This window comes from Mirounga angustirostris, unplaced genomic scaffold (assembly GCF_029215605.1).
Source record: "Mirounga angustirostris isolate CCGP_5_RB_7025 unplaced genomic scaffold, mMirAng1.0.hap1 SCAF_10, whole genome shotgun sequence".
NCBI classification, from domain to species: Eukaryota; Metazoa; Chordata; class Mammalia; order Carnivora; family Phocidae; genus Mirounga; species Mirounga angustirostris.
In genome coordinates this window covers 93,643,509-93,660,228 of record NW_026991718.1, presented here as the reverse complement: position 1 = coordinate 93,660,228, position 16,720 = coordinate 93,643,509, and the positions used below count along the sequence as shown (strand labels likewise).

Below are 16,720 nucleotides of genomic sequence, written 5' to 3'. Positions count from 1 at the left end.
GACTCAGGTCATGATCCCAGGGTCCTGGGATTGAGCCCCGCATCGGGCTCCCTCCTCAGTGGGAAGCCTGCTTCTCCCTCTCTGACTCCCCCTGCTTGTGTTCCCTCTCTCGCTGTGTCTCTGTCAAATAAGTAAATAAAAAATCTTAAAAATAAAAAAAAAGAGAGTACTCTTAAAGTATTATTCAAGAGGAGGGTAGGATTAAAAGGTATTCCCCTTCCTTCCCAGAAACCACACATCCAAGCCTATTATGGGTAAATTATTAATTTCTATTGAAAGACATCAAGGAAGACCTATTCTATCAAGGAAGAGGTATACCACATACTTGGATAGGAATATTTAATAACATAAAGGAGTCAATTCTCCTCCAATCAAAATCCTAATAGGATTATTTGTTGAAGTTGACAATATGGGTATGGGTTTATATGGGAGAGCGAACGGCCAGAGCAATTTGAAAGAAGAAAAATAAGGTGGGGAGATTTGCCCAACTAAAAACTCATTATAGGTATAGTAATCAGGACAGTATGGTAATGGCCAAGGAATTAGAGATCCCAGAAAGAGACCCACACATATATGAAAACCTGATGACCAAGCCAGTGGGGAAAGGATGAACCATTCAATAAATGGTGCTGGCACAATTTGTTGCCTATGTGGAGAAGAGAATAAATGTAAAGATCAACCTCCTGTCATACAAACAAACAAACAAACAAAAAAAAGAAAGAAAAGAAAGAAAAAAAAAGCCAATTCTGGGTGAATTTATGATTTAAATGTGAAAAACAGCTAACATTGTTGACGGAGTCTCCTAGATTCCAAATTCATTTATCCAGCTTCCTGATGGATGTCACCCCTTGGATATCTAGTAGGTACTTCACACCCAGCAAGATCATCACCTGCCTCCAAACTACTCTGTCCATACTTTCCCCATTTCGGTAACCCCAGCAGCTCCAAACTTTCACTTGCTTGGACCAAAAACCTTGGTGTCACCTTCACTCTTGCTCTTACCTCCCACACCAGCAAAGCTGTCAGCTCTACCTTCAGAATACATCCAGAACCTGGCCTCTTCTTTCCACCTCACTTCTGCTGAGATGAGGTACAAGGCACCAGCATTCACACTCGAGTATTTCAATAGCCCCTCTCTGGTCTCTTCTTCCACCTTGGCGTCAGCCCTTGCCCAACACCCCCTCTCCCCTGACCCAGCCCCAGCAAATTATTCTTAACATAATATCCAGAACAACACTGTTCACACCAACCAGATTCTGTTGTGCTCTGCTCAAAACCCTCCCCTGGTCTGTCATGTGCTCAAAACCCTTTTCCCTTCTGACCTCACCTCCCTTGAGCTCCACTGAGTTCCTCTATTTTTCCTGGAGCACTCCAGGCATATGTGTGCCTCATCCTACAGTTACAGAGGCGTTTCCATTGCACCTCAAATGCTGCCTTCTCCTGGAAGTGCACCTGTGCATCCTCTTCCCCCTATTGTTCTTCACAACACTTGTCCCCACCTGACATTCTGTGCATTTCAGTTTTTGGTGTTTTTTTGTTTTTGTTTTTGAAAATTGGCCTGTCTCCATTCACTAGAACGTCAGCTCCATGAGGGGAGGGATTTTTCCCTGTTTCCCACTCTGTGCCCAGAGCCTGGAAAAAAGCTTAGCACTTGGTATGTATTCAAGAAATGTTTGTTGCATTAATGAATAAATCCACTACTAGCCATGTGACTTTGCATAACCTGCCTAAGCCCTAGCATCTTCGTCTGTGAAATGGACAGTTTATACCTAATTTACAGGATGAGTGGGATGGTGAGAATATTTGTTAAATACAGGGCAGTGCCTAGCTCCTAGGAGGTGCTCATAGCTAGTTTTCCCCTTCCCTGTGGTTTTGCCTATAAGGGAGCAGGGACTAGGGTCAGAAAGAGGCAGGCTTTCTGTTATTCTCCTTTCCTTCCTTTCTCAGCAACCACACAGCCGTAGAACAGGATGAGGCACTGCTTTCTGAGTACGATGGAATTCTCTTCCATATATATTGTTAAAAGAAATCAATAAGCTGCAGAACATGGTACAAAGGGAGGCATGATTGCCTCTGAGATGGAAAAGCAAGTGGCAGGGGGCCACTATACACCTTAATGAGTCTTGAATCTTTACCATGTGAATAAATTTCTGCATACAAAGGAATTATAAACCCCCAGCTTGGTAGCAGATGTGCACTTGTGACTTGCCCCTCCTGGGGTGACGTGTGTCACAGTTGGCCGGAGCAGGAGGGGATGTGGTTGGGCTGTCCGTGTGATCCCCAGTGATCCATGTGATCAGTTGTCAAGGGCCCATCCTTTTAGAGGTCTTCAGAGCATGGCATGGGGGATGGAGGTGGGGTTACAACTGGGGCCTTTCTACAGATTTTTTTCAAAAACCTTCCCACAAATCTGTTTTCTCAAATCCTGTACACAGTCACATACTAATTACCTGAAAGTTCTTGACAGCCAGTTGTTTCTGAAGGTGAGCTTCACACAACGCTGCTGGGCCTTGGAGTGGCTGTCAGGGTACCTCGAATCCACAGATCTCATGTGTTTATGTATTTTCTGAATTAGCAGATATGAAAAGCATAATTTATGCCATGTAGGAGTGAGTGAAAGTTTTTTTTAATGTTAAAATGGGATCCTAATAACTAAAAAGGTTGTGACCTGCCTCAGAAACCAGCATATCTTCAGAAGTAAAAGTAAATTTACATTTTCATCAGTGTCTGCCTGGACCATGCAGCCTTTCATTTTTCCTGTTAGGTAACTCCCATCCCCTTGCCAGGCCAAACGCAAAGCTCAGAGACCCATTTTACAAGCATTTCTAAAACAGTGGTTTCTTTCCTGGTGTTACTGCATTTCATTATATTACCTCCCGGCTCAGTCACAGATACAGGAATGAATACAACTGACCTCACCTAAAAACCCTGTTAAATGGTAGGGGAGAAAATGAGCGGATTGGGCATAGCAGATGAGTGGGGACAGGGCCAAAGTAATCGGCCACATCAAGTGCACGTGTCACGGTGCAGGGAGCCGGGAGGGGAGAGAAAACTGTGACAGGCTCTGGAAACACCCAGATCTGTGCCATTCGTGCTGCTTAATAAGGCAGAAAATGGGGATACTGTTTCACTCAAAATTTCCATCAAGTGTAGTTAAATAAAATGAGTTTTGGCTGAACTTGGAAAATTCGCTAAACCAAGTGAACAAATGAGACATTACTTTAATGAAAAGAACTCTGATTTTGCTTGCTGGATAATATTCTTGAGCTTTAACTTATTTTGTGTGAAATATATACGTGTGTGTATATGTGTATTTTTCTGATTTGGCTTATTCCAAAGAAGAATTCTAAATCCAACTTTTAAAAACAAGCCTCTTCCCCTACCTTTTTCCTCCTCTCCCTTCTTTTTTCCTACAGTGATTTTTTATCTGTCCCATAGAGGGCTAATGTTAAGAGGTAATAAGAAGTGGAAATTATACATACAAAAGGATAATGCTACAAAAGTTACTTTCTTGCCCTCAGCCATTTGGAAATTGAAGTGCATTTTCCCATTAAAACGACGTTATTCATGGCTGGCTTCCCAGGCCAACCCACAAAAGCCTGTTTAATCTATAATGTCTGTGTGATATAGTACTGTGCTAATTGTACTATGGAACCCAACCACTACCCTAGGTTCCCATGGATAAATGTGTTTCAAGTTCAAATTGGGATTCCAGGAACACATTTCCCTTGTTTCCCTGAGGGGAAGGCAGCTGCCTTATCCCAGCTCTTGCCCAATTCCTCCTCCACCATCACCACCACTATTGCCGGGTCCTGTGCCCTGGGCATTTTCTCATCTGAATTAGAGTGAGGACTGTCACTGTGAAGCAGTAGGTCATGGCTCTGGGAGCCTGGGGCAGAGGAGCCCAGAGGATCAGGAGCTGGAGGGAGCTGGAGTGGGAAGAGGGGCAGAGCTTCAGTGAATCAGAATGGAGAGACTGGGGGACTGCATCCTTTTGCTAATGAGCTAATGTGCAGATAGTGTATTCTTGGGACCTGAGGGCAGTCTGCTATCTTCTTTCCATGATAGCCAGTGCTAGGGCAGGGCCCTTGCAGCAGGTGCACCCAGAGGAAGTCTCCTATGGCTGAAGAGTGGACCTCCTATGAAGGGGGACAGTGGCTGTAGGTGCTGAGATCAGCATGCCTAGCACAGTGTTTCCCAAAGATGTCCGTACCTCTGCTGGTACCCAAGGTGATTTGTCTTGATACACCCAAGAACAAGTTTTGTTCTAAATGTGTATCTTGATTTTTATGGTTCATATTCTGTTTTATAGCAAGGGATACCAGTTTTCCATTTATGATGTTGTTGCAAATTTCCTATTGAAATCATCTAAGCCAAAAGTGAACCGATTGAATGAAGAAAAAATGAAGTACAGGAAGTGCATGTGTGTGAGAGATTGCTCTTTGGTGAGTGACTCTAGTAAAATGGTATGCTGTCAAGTGGAAAGAAAGCAGACTACAAACAGTATGGGTTATGTGATTCCATTTTTAAAAACACACAAAGTACATTTCATTGTATAATTTTTCTCAAAAAAGAGATTGAGTCTGGTGAGATAGACACCAAAATATTGACACTGTTTGGTTACCTATGGGAAGTGGTATGAAGGATGACTTTTCCAATAATTTTTTCTCTTCTTGTGAGTACTTTCTGTTTTCGATTGCAGTCACAATTTGTTTTATGATGAAAATGTAAGTGGAAAGCATATGGAACTTTCTATGCTCTCCATTATCTTTTCTCCTCCTTCAGTTACATGCTATCCTCTTAGGCCCCTTACTAAGGAATGTGGGTAACTTATGCCTTTGTTTTTTGAAGGAACATTTAAATCTTTTTTCCTCCAACTTAAGATACCAGTAGATTCCACTCAGCTGAAAAAGTGAAAACGGCATCTCAATGTCTATACAAATGGTTCTCCAGAGCTCTTGCTGTCATGCCAGGGGAGCGGTTGGGAAGGACCATCAGGATGTCCCTTTGGGACAGCCACCAGAATAAGAGTTGGAAGACCTGCTTCTCCACCCTTGTCATTTTTAACTTGCTGGGTTGCCTTGGCTTAAGCGAGACCCCTCAGGGTCTCCACTTCTGCCGCTGGACCAGGTGATAGATACTCACATCCCGTAAAAATCCAGCAGCCCAGGGAATTGGGCTCAGAGTTTGGAGAAATTGGTTAAGATAGCTCACAGAGGTGGTGGGGCTAAACTCTCAGCTTCACTGCTTTGCATAGGTGACCAACTCATTCCAGCTTGCTCAGGACCTGTAGCCCTAATGGTCCCATGTCCTGGGGACCATCTCAGTCTCAGGTAAACAGGGACAGTTGGCCACTCTAACTTTACATGTTTAGGCCAACACAGTGGAATTGACTACATGGGAAGTATAGGGAAAATGACAGTCATACAATTTCCCCAGCCAATTTCAAGGGAAGGGTATTGGACACTTCATGTAAATATAACACCTTTCTAACAAAATGTAATTTCCATCTTTTTAAAAAAGATTATTTATTTATTTGACAGAGAGAGAGATAGCGAGAGCAGGAACACAAGCAGGGGGAGTGGGAGAGGGAGAAGCAGGCTTCCTGCTGAGCAGGGAGCCTGATGCGGGGCTCGATCCCAGGACCCCGGGATCATGACTTGAGCCGAAGGCAGACTCTTAACTGACTGAGCCACCCAGGCACCCCCAAAATGTAATTTTCAATAAAAATTTAGTTGGTAGCCCCAGATGTCCTGAAAGATGTGCTCTCAAAGTTGCTGCCACATTTTTCCCACCTCTTCCAAAGGTTTCATACCTTATGCAGTGGTTGCTAGGCTTCAGTAGCTGAAGGAGGGGAAAAAAAAATAAACCTCATCATCTCCCTTTTGGTAATCTTAGTCATGTGTGCGGTTTTAATCATTTCTGCAGGGAAAAGGCAAACCTTGCTGTTACCCTCTGCAATGACAAGGAGGCGATCATGGCCCAGGCTACCTTCGTGGACTATCCCAACTGGAATGTCTCCAATCAGGACAACTGGGTATCTGTGTTCCGGGAGCTTGACAGTGAAATCCCATGCACAGTAAGCAATTACACACAGTTCTTATTAGAACAGCCTTAATTTTGAAGGGAAGCCCTGTGTTTGCACATGTCTTTCCAGTTTTGAGACTGAGCAGTTCCAAACTCACGACAGAAAGTGACATCATGACAGTTAGAAACAAAGTTAGCTAGCGAGGAAGAAAGGTGAGTCTAAGAGCAAGAGGCCAGAGAGGATGCAGAAAGGAAGGTAATAGCCAGATCAGTCAGCTGGTGGCAAGGCCTTGGTCACCTCTACTGGGAGGACTAGTGGGAGCCCAGATGTGTGCTTCTCAGGTCTTCACGCTGTGTCCCCAGCATCAGTGCCCAAAGTCTTTTTTTTATTGAAGTATAGTTGACACACAATGTTACCTTAGTTTGAGGTGTACGACAGTGATTGGACAGCTCTATATGTTATGCTATGCTCACCCCAAGTGTAGCTACCACCTGTCACTATACAATGCAATGCCATTGACTATATTCCCTATGCTGTACCTTTCATCCCCGTGACTTATTCAGTCCATAACTGGAACTGCACTTCCCACTCTCTTTCACTCATTTTGCCTATCCCCCCACCTTCTAGCAACCACCAGTTTGTTCTCTGTATTTATGGGTCTGTTTCTGGCTTTTTTTGTTTGTTTGTTCGTTTGTGTTTTAGATTCTACATATGAGTGAAATCATTTGGTATTAGTCTTTCTCTGCCTGACTTATTTCACTTAGCGTAATACCTTCTAGGTCCATCTATCTTGTCAAAAATGGCAAGATCTCATTTTTTATGGCCGAGTAATATTCCATTGTATGTGTATATATGTGCGTGCGTGTGTGTGTGTGTGTGTGTATGTATGTATGTATGTATACCACATCTTCTTTATCCATCCATCAATGGACACTTAGGCTCAGTGTCTGAAGTCTTTGATATGTTGGGAGGGCACCTGCCTTTATACCTTTGCTCCCATAACAGTGATAATAGAGCCTCAGATTCCTGTTGCACTCTGTAATTTTCGAGGTGCCCTTGTGGACTCTGGCTCATTTGATGTCTTCATCAAATGTGGGCACATTACAACCTGTTGGCAACCTGACTTGGTAGCTGGTGCTGAGTCTGAGCTTTCTCTGCCCTCAGCCTGCTAGAGCCAGGCCTGCATATGGCTCCAGTTCTGTGGAGAGCTAGAGGCCATGATTGTGGGTTGCATGCTTGCCTGTCAGTGGAATTCAAGAGTGTGTCCCCAGAGCCCTAGGGAATGCCAATTGCGTGAATGAGTGAGTTCACCTCCCCGTATACACGTGTATGTGCACACACATACATGCCCACGTGCACCCCAACACATCATCTAGCATTTATTCAACTAAGTAATGTCTTCCCCTTGTCCTTTGCTTCTCCTTTTCCTCGCTACTCTATACACCCAGTTACATTTTCAGAAAAATTATCTCAAACTTGGAAATAGGCCAAAAAGATGCTTTCAGTCCAATGCTTGTATCTCTGATTGATTTTCTATTGACCAGGCTATTGTACAGTTCTACAGGAACAGTGATTAACTTTGATTTTTGTCCATTGGAGATGTGAATAATTTCTGTCTGGTGGAAGAGATCACCTCAGAATTTATGGTTTATGGCCTTGTAGGACATTAACTATTTTGTATCTAGCCTAGCAATCTTATTCTAACATTCCCTCATTAAAATACCTAAAGTAGCCAGCTCCTCAAGTGCAGCAAATTGTTTTTATCATCCCACTGATCACCTCCTTAATTGATGGGTTGAATAAATCTCTGACATGCGCTTATTTGATGTTTGTATTAGGGTCATGATATTACCTTATCAAACATCATAAATTAACACCCTTATTCATAAATTCATTCCCCTTTTGTTTCTTTGCTTGTTCTCTTAAGATTGTTTCTCTTTGAACTACTTTTAAACCCCTTCGGCAGTATAGAGCTCAGCTATCCAGTATGGTGGCCATCAGCTATATGTAGCTATTGAGTACTTGACATGTACTAGTCTGAATTACGATGTGCTGTTAAGTGTAAAATATACACTTAATTTCAAATATTTAGTAGGAAAAAAGAGTGTAAAATATCTCACAATTTTTATTTTACTTGTCAAAATGATATTTAAGTATGTTAGGTTAAATAAAATATATTGAAAATTAATTTTATGTATATATCTTTATTCTTTTTTTATGTCTACTAGAAAATTACATATCCTGCTTGTATTTGTGGCTCAAGTTATTTTGTTATTGGCAGCATTGGTATAAAGCCTTAAGGCTTAATGTATTACTTATCCCAGGGGTATTTGCAACTGAAGTAATGCTTTTTATCTTAAAGCTAAAGAATAAAACTTGAATTGTAGTATTTTTGATGGAAGAGAGAATTTGGAAGATAAATCAGCCAAATAATAATCTGTGTACTCCTTAGACTAGTCCTGTTGAGAATGTACAGCAGATGTTAAGTAAGGTGGTTGTGGGATCAGCAGGTAACACATGGAAAGTGCTCACAGTGGTGCTGTGGCTATTGCTATCTGGACTGTAGGGTTTGTATTGTTTGCCTTTTGGGAGTTTTCAAGCTCCTGAACCAAACTCATGATTCTTCTCTTGCCGTTTTATGTCTGATAAACACCCCTTCTGAGTATTTCTAAGGCATGCACTATCCAACAGGAGGGGAGACCAAGGCACACGAATGTGCAGGTGGTAACCCAAGGCCGTCTATAAAATTGCTCAGAAGACAAGAAACACAGAAAGCACTCTTGTTGTCCTGATTTCTAGGTGCAAGCACCACCCTCACCGGTTAACCACCTCACATTTGCATTATCTCTGGAATTTGAAGATTTGCCCATAAACACTGGGGTACTGAGTTAGGCAGACCAATGTGTGGATGTACAAAATAACTGCTCATTTTTGAGACCACTTAAAATGTCTTCAGAAGTTAGGAGACAAAGCTCTTTAAAAACTGGAAAGATTTAACCTAAAGTCCTGTTCCAGTCTTGCTACTTTGAGTTTCCAGCTCTCAGGTTTTCTGGCTCCCAGGAGTAATATTTGATTCTGACTCTGGGAATGTTGAACAAAACAAGCTATTGGATTCATAACGTGGCATCTGCCTTCCATCCTTCAAATTCATAAGAGAATCTTTCTCTTGTGTCACTTGAATAGAACAGCAGCTGCTGACTCAAGAGCCCTGGGGAATGGGTGATTGTCTTTCACTTGGCATAGACACCCCCGAGGACAAGACTACTGAGTTAATAATCGATCTCACTCCCCTGCAGGCACTTCCCTGCCCCTAGCCCCATTCGTGAGGGCAGGAAGAAGGGCTGGATGCATTGGACTCATTTACAATCCCTGTTTCCTGGAATAATTCTAAGCTCGGAGGACAAGGCAGCAAATGGAGTCAGTAAGATAGCTCGAATGCTGCCTGGGTGTCTCATCACTACAGACATGAAATATCACCCCCCAAACCGGGCAGCTCTGAGCCTATGGCCACCCCCCAAATCCTCCCCCCCACCTCCCACCCTGCTCTGACATGGCCCGAATGCTGCCTCAGCCTTTAATCATGTTCTGCTTTCTTGTGCAGCCTCTGAACACGTTGTTCCTGCACCTCTTTGTGGCTGTGGATGAGTATTCCGTTGGCTGCTGCAGAGAGATTATTCGGTGAGTGGCTGGGGTCTTGCAGACAGCGATGTCAAGGGACTGGCCAGCAGCACCGTAGACAAGACATGTTAATGCCAAAATGACATGAAAGAGACTATGTGCCTAGTTTGAAAATATTTTCAAAGGACACGAAATTCTTTGAGGTGTTTAATTTGTTTGTAACTTAGGGCTGTATTAAAGCCTCTATGTTGAACAGCAGTGATATTTCTGAAAGAAAACAATCTATTTCTTTGAGTCAACACATCTTTCACTACCATCATTGAGGCAAACATGTAGTGCAGTCGTTTAAAAAAAATGGATTTGGGGAGGAAGAGTAAAGTATCATAAGTTTGCATGTTTCTAAAAATAGTTTTCCTCAATCTTATCTTTAGAAATGTTTATTAACCTGACAGACTGCAGAAGCATCCTGAATAATCTGGAGTGTCGAAATTTGATCAGTCAGGCTACCAGGTGATGGTGCTGTGTCTCTGCCAGCCTGCACAGACATTTGGGGGTGGTGGCCTCAGCTTTCAAGTCACTTTGTAATGTCACACCACACCATCCAGATGCTGGGTCAAAGGTTAATGTCAGCAGAAATCTGGCGTGCCATGTGAATATGACACTCTTTCTTCTCTCTACCTCCATGAAACAGACAGAAAAGAGGCTGGTTGGAATTTAAAGAAATGTAGAGAAGGAAAAGAAATTGCCTTGAAGATGTTCTTGCCTTTGCAGGCAGGGAGCAGAGGAGCCCAAGTGGATTTATGAACATCTGATGTTTTTAGTGAAGGCATGTGTCTCACGCAGTGCCAGCTAATGGGATTTCTTTGCTATTAACACCTGTCCCGCCCTCTCTTCCCCTTGCCAGGACCGTGTTTAAGGCAGTGCCAGAACTGCACTTCATATTCCTCATAGTGCCATCCTACATGAGCCTAGGTAAGGTCTACGCAACCACCTCCTGTCCCCAGTCGCCAACATAGGAAACTCACGCTTAAAATGGCACTTTGGGGAATGGGAATAAGAATGGTCTCCAGGTCCTAAACGTATCACGTGCCTATTTGATCGTAACAATTAAAATACAATTTAGAATGGAAGTTACATTTTGTTCTGTAGTACGAAAGTTATTCCTTGGTAAAAATGACAAAGAAATGTCTCCATGATTTAGGCTCGACTCTCATAACTGTGTTTGAGCAAGTGGGGAACATTCCAAGTCTGACGTATGACGAGGACTTTGCCGTGCATATATGTCACAGGCACAACCATTACCCTCAGCTGCATGTCCGCAACGCCAGGTAAGCCTGGAGCAGTGCCTTTTCCAACCTCAGGTTTACCGGGACACTTACCTTACAAAGAGCCATGAAATTGCCAGTTCATACTGTGAGTGTTTATAGCTTGGATTAAATTATTTTTTAATGCCCGTAAGTAACTTTATTTGGAGATATTTTCAGTTCCCCTTGCTGACATAACTTACAGGACTAAATATCTGATGAGACTCATGTGGTGCTATGTGGCCAACAAAGTTGTACATTTACTACTTAATTGGGTTTCTGAAAACACGCAATCCTTGGCCCCACAGTGGGTGAAATAACTTTCAAATAAATGTAAAAATAAATCCGCCTGTTTAGTTTTCCCAGTAAAGCCCACCTATTTTCTGACATTGACCCCAAAGAGGAGTTTTGGAAGTTGAAGGTCTTTACCGTCAATGGGCCCAATGACATGACCCAAAGTTCAGCAGCCTTAAGAAGATGGCTCTGGCAGATTCTCTTTTCCAAAAATGGCTGCAACACCATCTTACATCCTGCAAGCTATTCCTACAAGGGGATCTTAGGAGACCACTGTGCTGGAGAGGCTACATGTTGGCCCTGGGGTCGACAGCCCTAGCATGGCTCCCACTGACAGTTAGCATAGACTGCCAGCCATGTGAATGAGCCATTGTGGATGTCCAGCCAAGGAGAGCCCCCATATGTCTGGAGCCCAGCTGACATGTGACTGCAGCCACAGGAGAGACCCCAAGCAAGGACTGACCCAACTGAGTCCTCCCAGATTTCTGACTTACAAAGTTGTGAGCAAAATAAAAGGGATTTTTGGAATAAAAGTGCATATGAAATCATTTTACAAGGGTGGTTGCATGGTTTTATCAGTGAAGAATAAATTGTGTCTTCCTGGGTCAACTGTTGTCATGAATGCTGTATTTCTTTAGAAAGTATTAAATTTAAATTTTTAAAAAGTGAGAGCCTACTATTTACCAGTCCTGTAGTATTATGGCATAATTGTTAAGAATATGCAATAACGAGGGACGCCTGGGTGGCTCAGTTGGTTAAGCGTCTGCCTTCGGCTCAGGTCATGATCCCAGGGTCCTAGAATCGAGTCCCGCATCAGACTCCCTGCTCTGTGGGGAGCCTGCTTCTCCTTCTGCCTGCCACTCCCTCTGCTTGTGCGCACTTTCTCTGACAAATAAGTCAATAAAAATCTTAAAAAAAAAAAAAGAATTTGCAATAATGGCATGAGATCTAGATTCTGATCTTGATTCAACTACTCACCCAATGGGTTAACTTAAAAAAGAAACTTGGCCTCTTTAGGCCTCAGTTTTATCACTGTCAGTGGGTATCAGGGCATTGTCTACTGCATGGGATTGTTGCAATGATTGGATAAGCTGATGGATGTACTAAGTAGTTAGTACAGGTACTTAGCACACTTCCAGTCACATGTAAGTGCCCAAGGAAATGAAATATTATTAATATTAAGTTAAATAGGGGCGCCTGGGTGGATCAGTTGATTAGGTATCTGCCTTCAGCTCAGGTCATGATCCCAGGGTCTTGGGATCAAGCCCCACATCAGGCTCCCTGCTCAGCGGGGAGTCTGCTTCTCCCTCTCCCCACCCCCTGTTCGTGCTCTCTCTTGCTATTTCTCTCTCTCAAATAAATAAATAAAACCTTTAAAAAATATTAAGTTAAATAGGGAAGACAGACCCAGCCTACAATAAACTATAATGCTGGGTGGCTTAGAAAAGGAAAGGACAGAGAAAGAGGGAGACAGCTTCATACAGAACCTCTGTGCCCACCCACATCCCCAAATCTAAATATCCATCAACAAGTAAATGTTTACATTTACAGACTGTGGTGCATCCATGCAGTGGATACTTCTCAGCAATGAAATGCAATGAACTTCTTATAGACACAGTAGGGCCGATTAATCTCAGTTCATGCTGAGTGAAAGAAGGCAGACATAGAAACAAAGACCATATACTACTGACTCCTCTTGTGTGATGTGCAAATGGCCAATCTGTACAGATAGAGAGCAGATGAGTGGTTGCCTCTGGTGGAGGGAAGACTACAGCTGGGAGGAACACACTGGAATTCTGGGGCAATGGCAGTGCTCTGTGTATTGATTAGGGGACATGCAGTTGCCAAAACTCACCCAACTTAATACCTGTGCATTTTACTATGTGTTACTATGTCTCAATTTAAAAAAAAATTTAAGATAAGGCTTCACAGAGAAGGTAGCCTCTGAATCTGGTCAGAAAGGATGAGCCAGAGTTTAGTCAGAGGGACAGACTCGGCAAAGCTGTGGAGGCAGGAAAGCACTTGGAATGTCTGTTAGGAGGCAGTAGGCAAGCGTGGCTGCTTTTCACAGGGTGGAGAGGAAGAATTATAATGAAAAGGCTTTATCCTGGAGCCAGCAGCGAGCACTGATGAAGAAAGGCATGATATGGGCTGGGTGTGAAACATAACTGACTTTCGTGTGGTTAGTGGCTTATAAGGGAGGAGCACAGAACAGTCTGGCCCAGAAACGATCCTAGCTGGAATTCAGGCACTGACAAGTCAAATAAATCCAGTTGGGGGTGGGGGGTGCATGGATGCAAGGAAATGTTTAAGGGGGAAAGTGCAGTTTGGTTGCCAGCTAGATGGAGAAGCTGAAGGATGAGAAGAAGTTAATAGTGACTCGGGTTTTCAAGTATGGGGGTGGGGATGGTGGGTTCATGAGCTGAGAGTAGAAATAATAGCATTAGATGGATAGGTGGGAGGTGGGAACACGGGTCCTCTCATGAGGGAGGAGGTCATGAAAATAAAGGAGATTGTCCAATTGAGGAGGAGATTTTAAAGTGAAAAAGCAGAGGCCTAGGGCAGAATTTTGAAAGGTGAAAATGAGCTGTTAATGATAATAAGCAAAATAGAAGAGAGGGAGAGGAGTCTTACAGAAGTCAGACTCATAAGTCTGGCAAATGATGCAGGGAAATCAAATAATTTGAGTCTAAAGAAGAGGCCTTTGGACTTAGAAATTTAAAAAGATGCAGAGGAGTTGAATAAAATTGAACTTCTAGCCAAACTGACCAAGGAAAAAGAGAAGACAGATTACCAGTATCAGAAATGAAAGAGGTGATACCACTATAGATCTTACAGACATAAAAGGATAAGGGCTCTGTAAATTCAACAATTTAGATGAAATGGGCCAATTCCTTGAAAAACACAATCTACCAAAACTCATTTAAGAAAAAAATGATAATAACTTGGAGAATTCTCTATCTATTAAGGAAAAGTTGAGTGAACTTTGGGTGAGAGGCAGGGTGGCTGCCTGCCTCTCCCCCAGTCTCCCTGCCCCATCCTGATTTGCTTCTCTTCTTTTTCTCTTGTCCTCGTGGCTCTGAACTCTGTCTTCCCAGGACCTGGACCTCAGCTTTCTCTCAAGCTCATCCCTTTGGCTCCTCTGTGCCAACAGTGGGCACTTGGTGACCAGTGCCCTACCTCCAGCCACTTAGTCACCAGTGCCCTACTTCCAGCCCCCTGGTCTTGTCTCTCCTTGAAGGGCAGAGTTGGGTTTTGGAAATCACATTGCAGTGAGCTGAATAAATGAGAGGTAACAAAGTGAAGGCAAGGGGATATCCACTGCTCTTTAGAGAAGTTTGGTAATGAAGGAGCAAAGACCAGAGCAAAGAAGCAAAGAGAAGACAGATGATGAACGTTATGCAAACAATGTAAAGTGATTTCATTTTTACTATCCACGTAGAGCATTTACTTTGCGTTCTAAGATCCAGACAGCTTGTGTCTAAAAAAAAGATTATCAAGATTACCAATATTTTATAATAAATTGATACAAATTATCCACCTAGTTTAGGACAAGAGAGAAGAAAATTCCTTGTAGAAAACCATTTTTTTTTTTTACTTTCTTTTTAGTCAAATGGGAGAGATGCACAGGGAGAGGTGTGGGGAAAGGGAGCAGAGCTTCCATGCCCTCTCTGGGTGGGCTACTCTCCCTCAATCTCCATGCATTCACCAACCCAGAAGGTCCTTATTTTCTTAAAGTGTGTAGGCAGTATACCAAATTTGGATCTTGGCAATTGTCATTTTCTTGAGGAATTTTAAAGCTCAAGTAGTTCCAGCATAGATATTTGGCAAGACGTTATTGTATTATTATCTATTATTGTAAATCCTATAGAATTAGATAATTCTATATAATCTATTATTGTAATAGAAAATGATATATAAATCTAATACTGAAACTGACATGTACAGAGGCAGCGTATCTAAAAATGACCTATTTTTTTCATTTTTTAGTAAGGCCGTCGACGTCTTTGCTAATCTACTCACTGATGCCCCACTTGCCATTCAGGATGTAGGTTGCTCGAGAAAAGGTGTAGGCTGTGCCCAGGCCAGTGCTGGCTCCTAGTAAGCATGTGGTAAACTGATGGTTTTGAGTTAGTTTCTCTTCCCAGGCCTTCATTCCTTTCCTTCTTTGCCCTTGAAAACTTTAGAGTTATGGACTACAACCTTCAAGGGGACAAGGCTGTCCTGGCCTGAACTAAATCTTCCCAATTCCTGACCTTGAGGTCTTGCTCCTTCAGCCTCTGACGGCGACACATCCTGCTTGCTCAGCCTACAGAAAATCTGCAAGTAGCAAGCCACAAGAGGAATACGGTCCTGATGGCAAAGAGATGACAATGGGTACTTTGTAAGGAGGTAGGGGCATTTATAAAAAGACAATTTAGCATACAGTAGTGAATTCATGAGGGAATGGTGACATTATGACAATTGATGGTTTCCTTGCTGGAAGGTAGAGAAGTATGACACATTTAAAGAAGCCCTCTGTCCAGAGTTTTGTTACTAGCAGGTGTAGAATTTCAGGTAGCCAGAAAATGTACTTATGTAGATCATTTCCCTTCCTTAAGGATGCAGGAAAAAAGAAGATTTTTCACAAGGTCAGATGAGCATGGCTGTGCATCCTCTTAGACTGCTTCTTTTCTCTTATTTCCCCCACATTGATTTTTTGACATCTGTCTCATCAATAGTTACTTGCACTGATAATTAACAGTGAAGAACACAGTTCTTAAAACACTAGACTAGACAAGGGTTTGAGGATGTAATTATCCTTCCCCTGTTTACCTAGCAACATGTTCAGAACCAGGGAATTAACGCTGTAATACCCAGTCCCAGTTCTTTGATTTACCCATGTGGAAAATTGTGCTGTAATCTGCCCCTCCACTTAGACACTAGTTATTAAAGTCATTGTTCTATATTTTGTGTAATATTTGAAATAAAGCATTGCTGCTTCTGGACACTCCTTTACAGTGAGCTTGATTAGTACTCAGTGGTGGGTTTGAGATGTTCTCAGACCGAAAAACTGTTGGAATAGTCTTTCTTGGGGAAAACCTACCCTTTTCAAGTCTTTCGGGGGGTGTGGGGGAGGACTTGCCAGGAAAGGATTATGTGCTGTCAGTCAGTGTTGTAAAATGACTAAAATAGAGTGCTGCTTTTCTGCTGATAATAAAGGTTAACCAGAATGTGTCAACATTATTGCTATGTAAAATAGATGAAAGACAATTTAGGGCTTTAAAACATAAGACTGGTGGTTTTTAAACACGAACTTTTCACCTTTTAAAGCAATTACTTTTATTAAGCATTTGACATCCTCATGCTTTTCTGAAATTCACTTAAGTTGGACTTCTGAGCAATTTCATAGGAATGAACGTTCTGAGGCTTAAGTTACAAGAATCCTAAAGCATTCAAAAAGAAGGGATAGCGCAGTTAGGAGCTTCACTGTTGC

At 42.6% G+C, this 16,720-nt stretch overlaps 1 protein-coding gene across 1 annotated transcript in view; it reads left to right on the top strand.

The window, feature by feature from the left end:
• The window catches only part of CFAP61 (cilia and flagella associated protein 61), a 304,410-nt gene that overhangs the window by 10,803 nt on the left and 276,887 nt on the right, over positions 1 to 16,720 (top strand). Inside the window, exons 3-6 of the mRNA XM_064572747.1 lie at positions 5,929 to 6,079; positions 9,630 to 9,706; positions 10,551 to 10,618; positions 10,848 to 10,974. Coding sequence (XP_064428817.1) covers positions 5,929 to 6,079; positions 9,630 to 9,706; positions 10,551 to 10,618; positions 10,848 to 10,974 — 423 coding nt within the window. The remainder of the gene's footprint in view (positions 1 to 5,928; positions 6,080 to 9,629; positions 9,707 to 10,550; positions 10,619 to 10,847; positions 10,975 to 16,720) is intronic.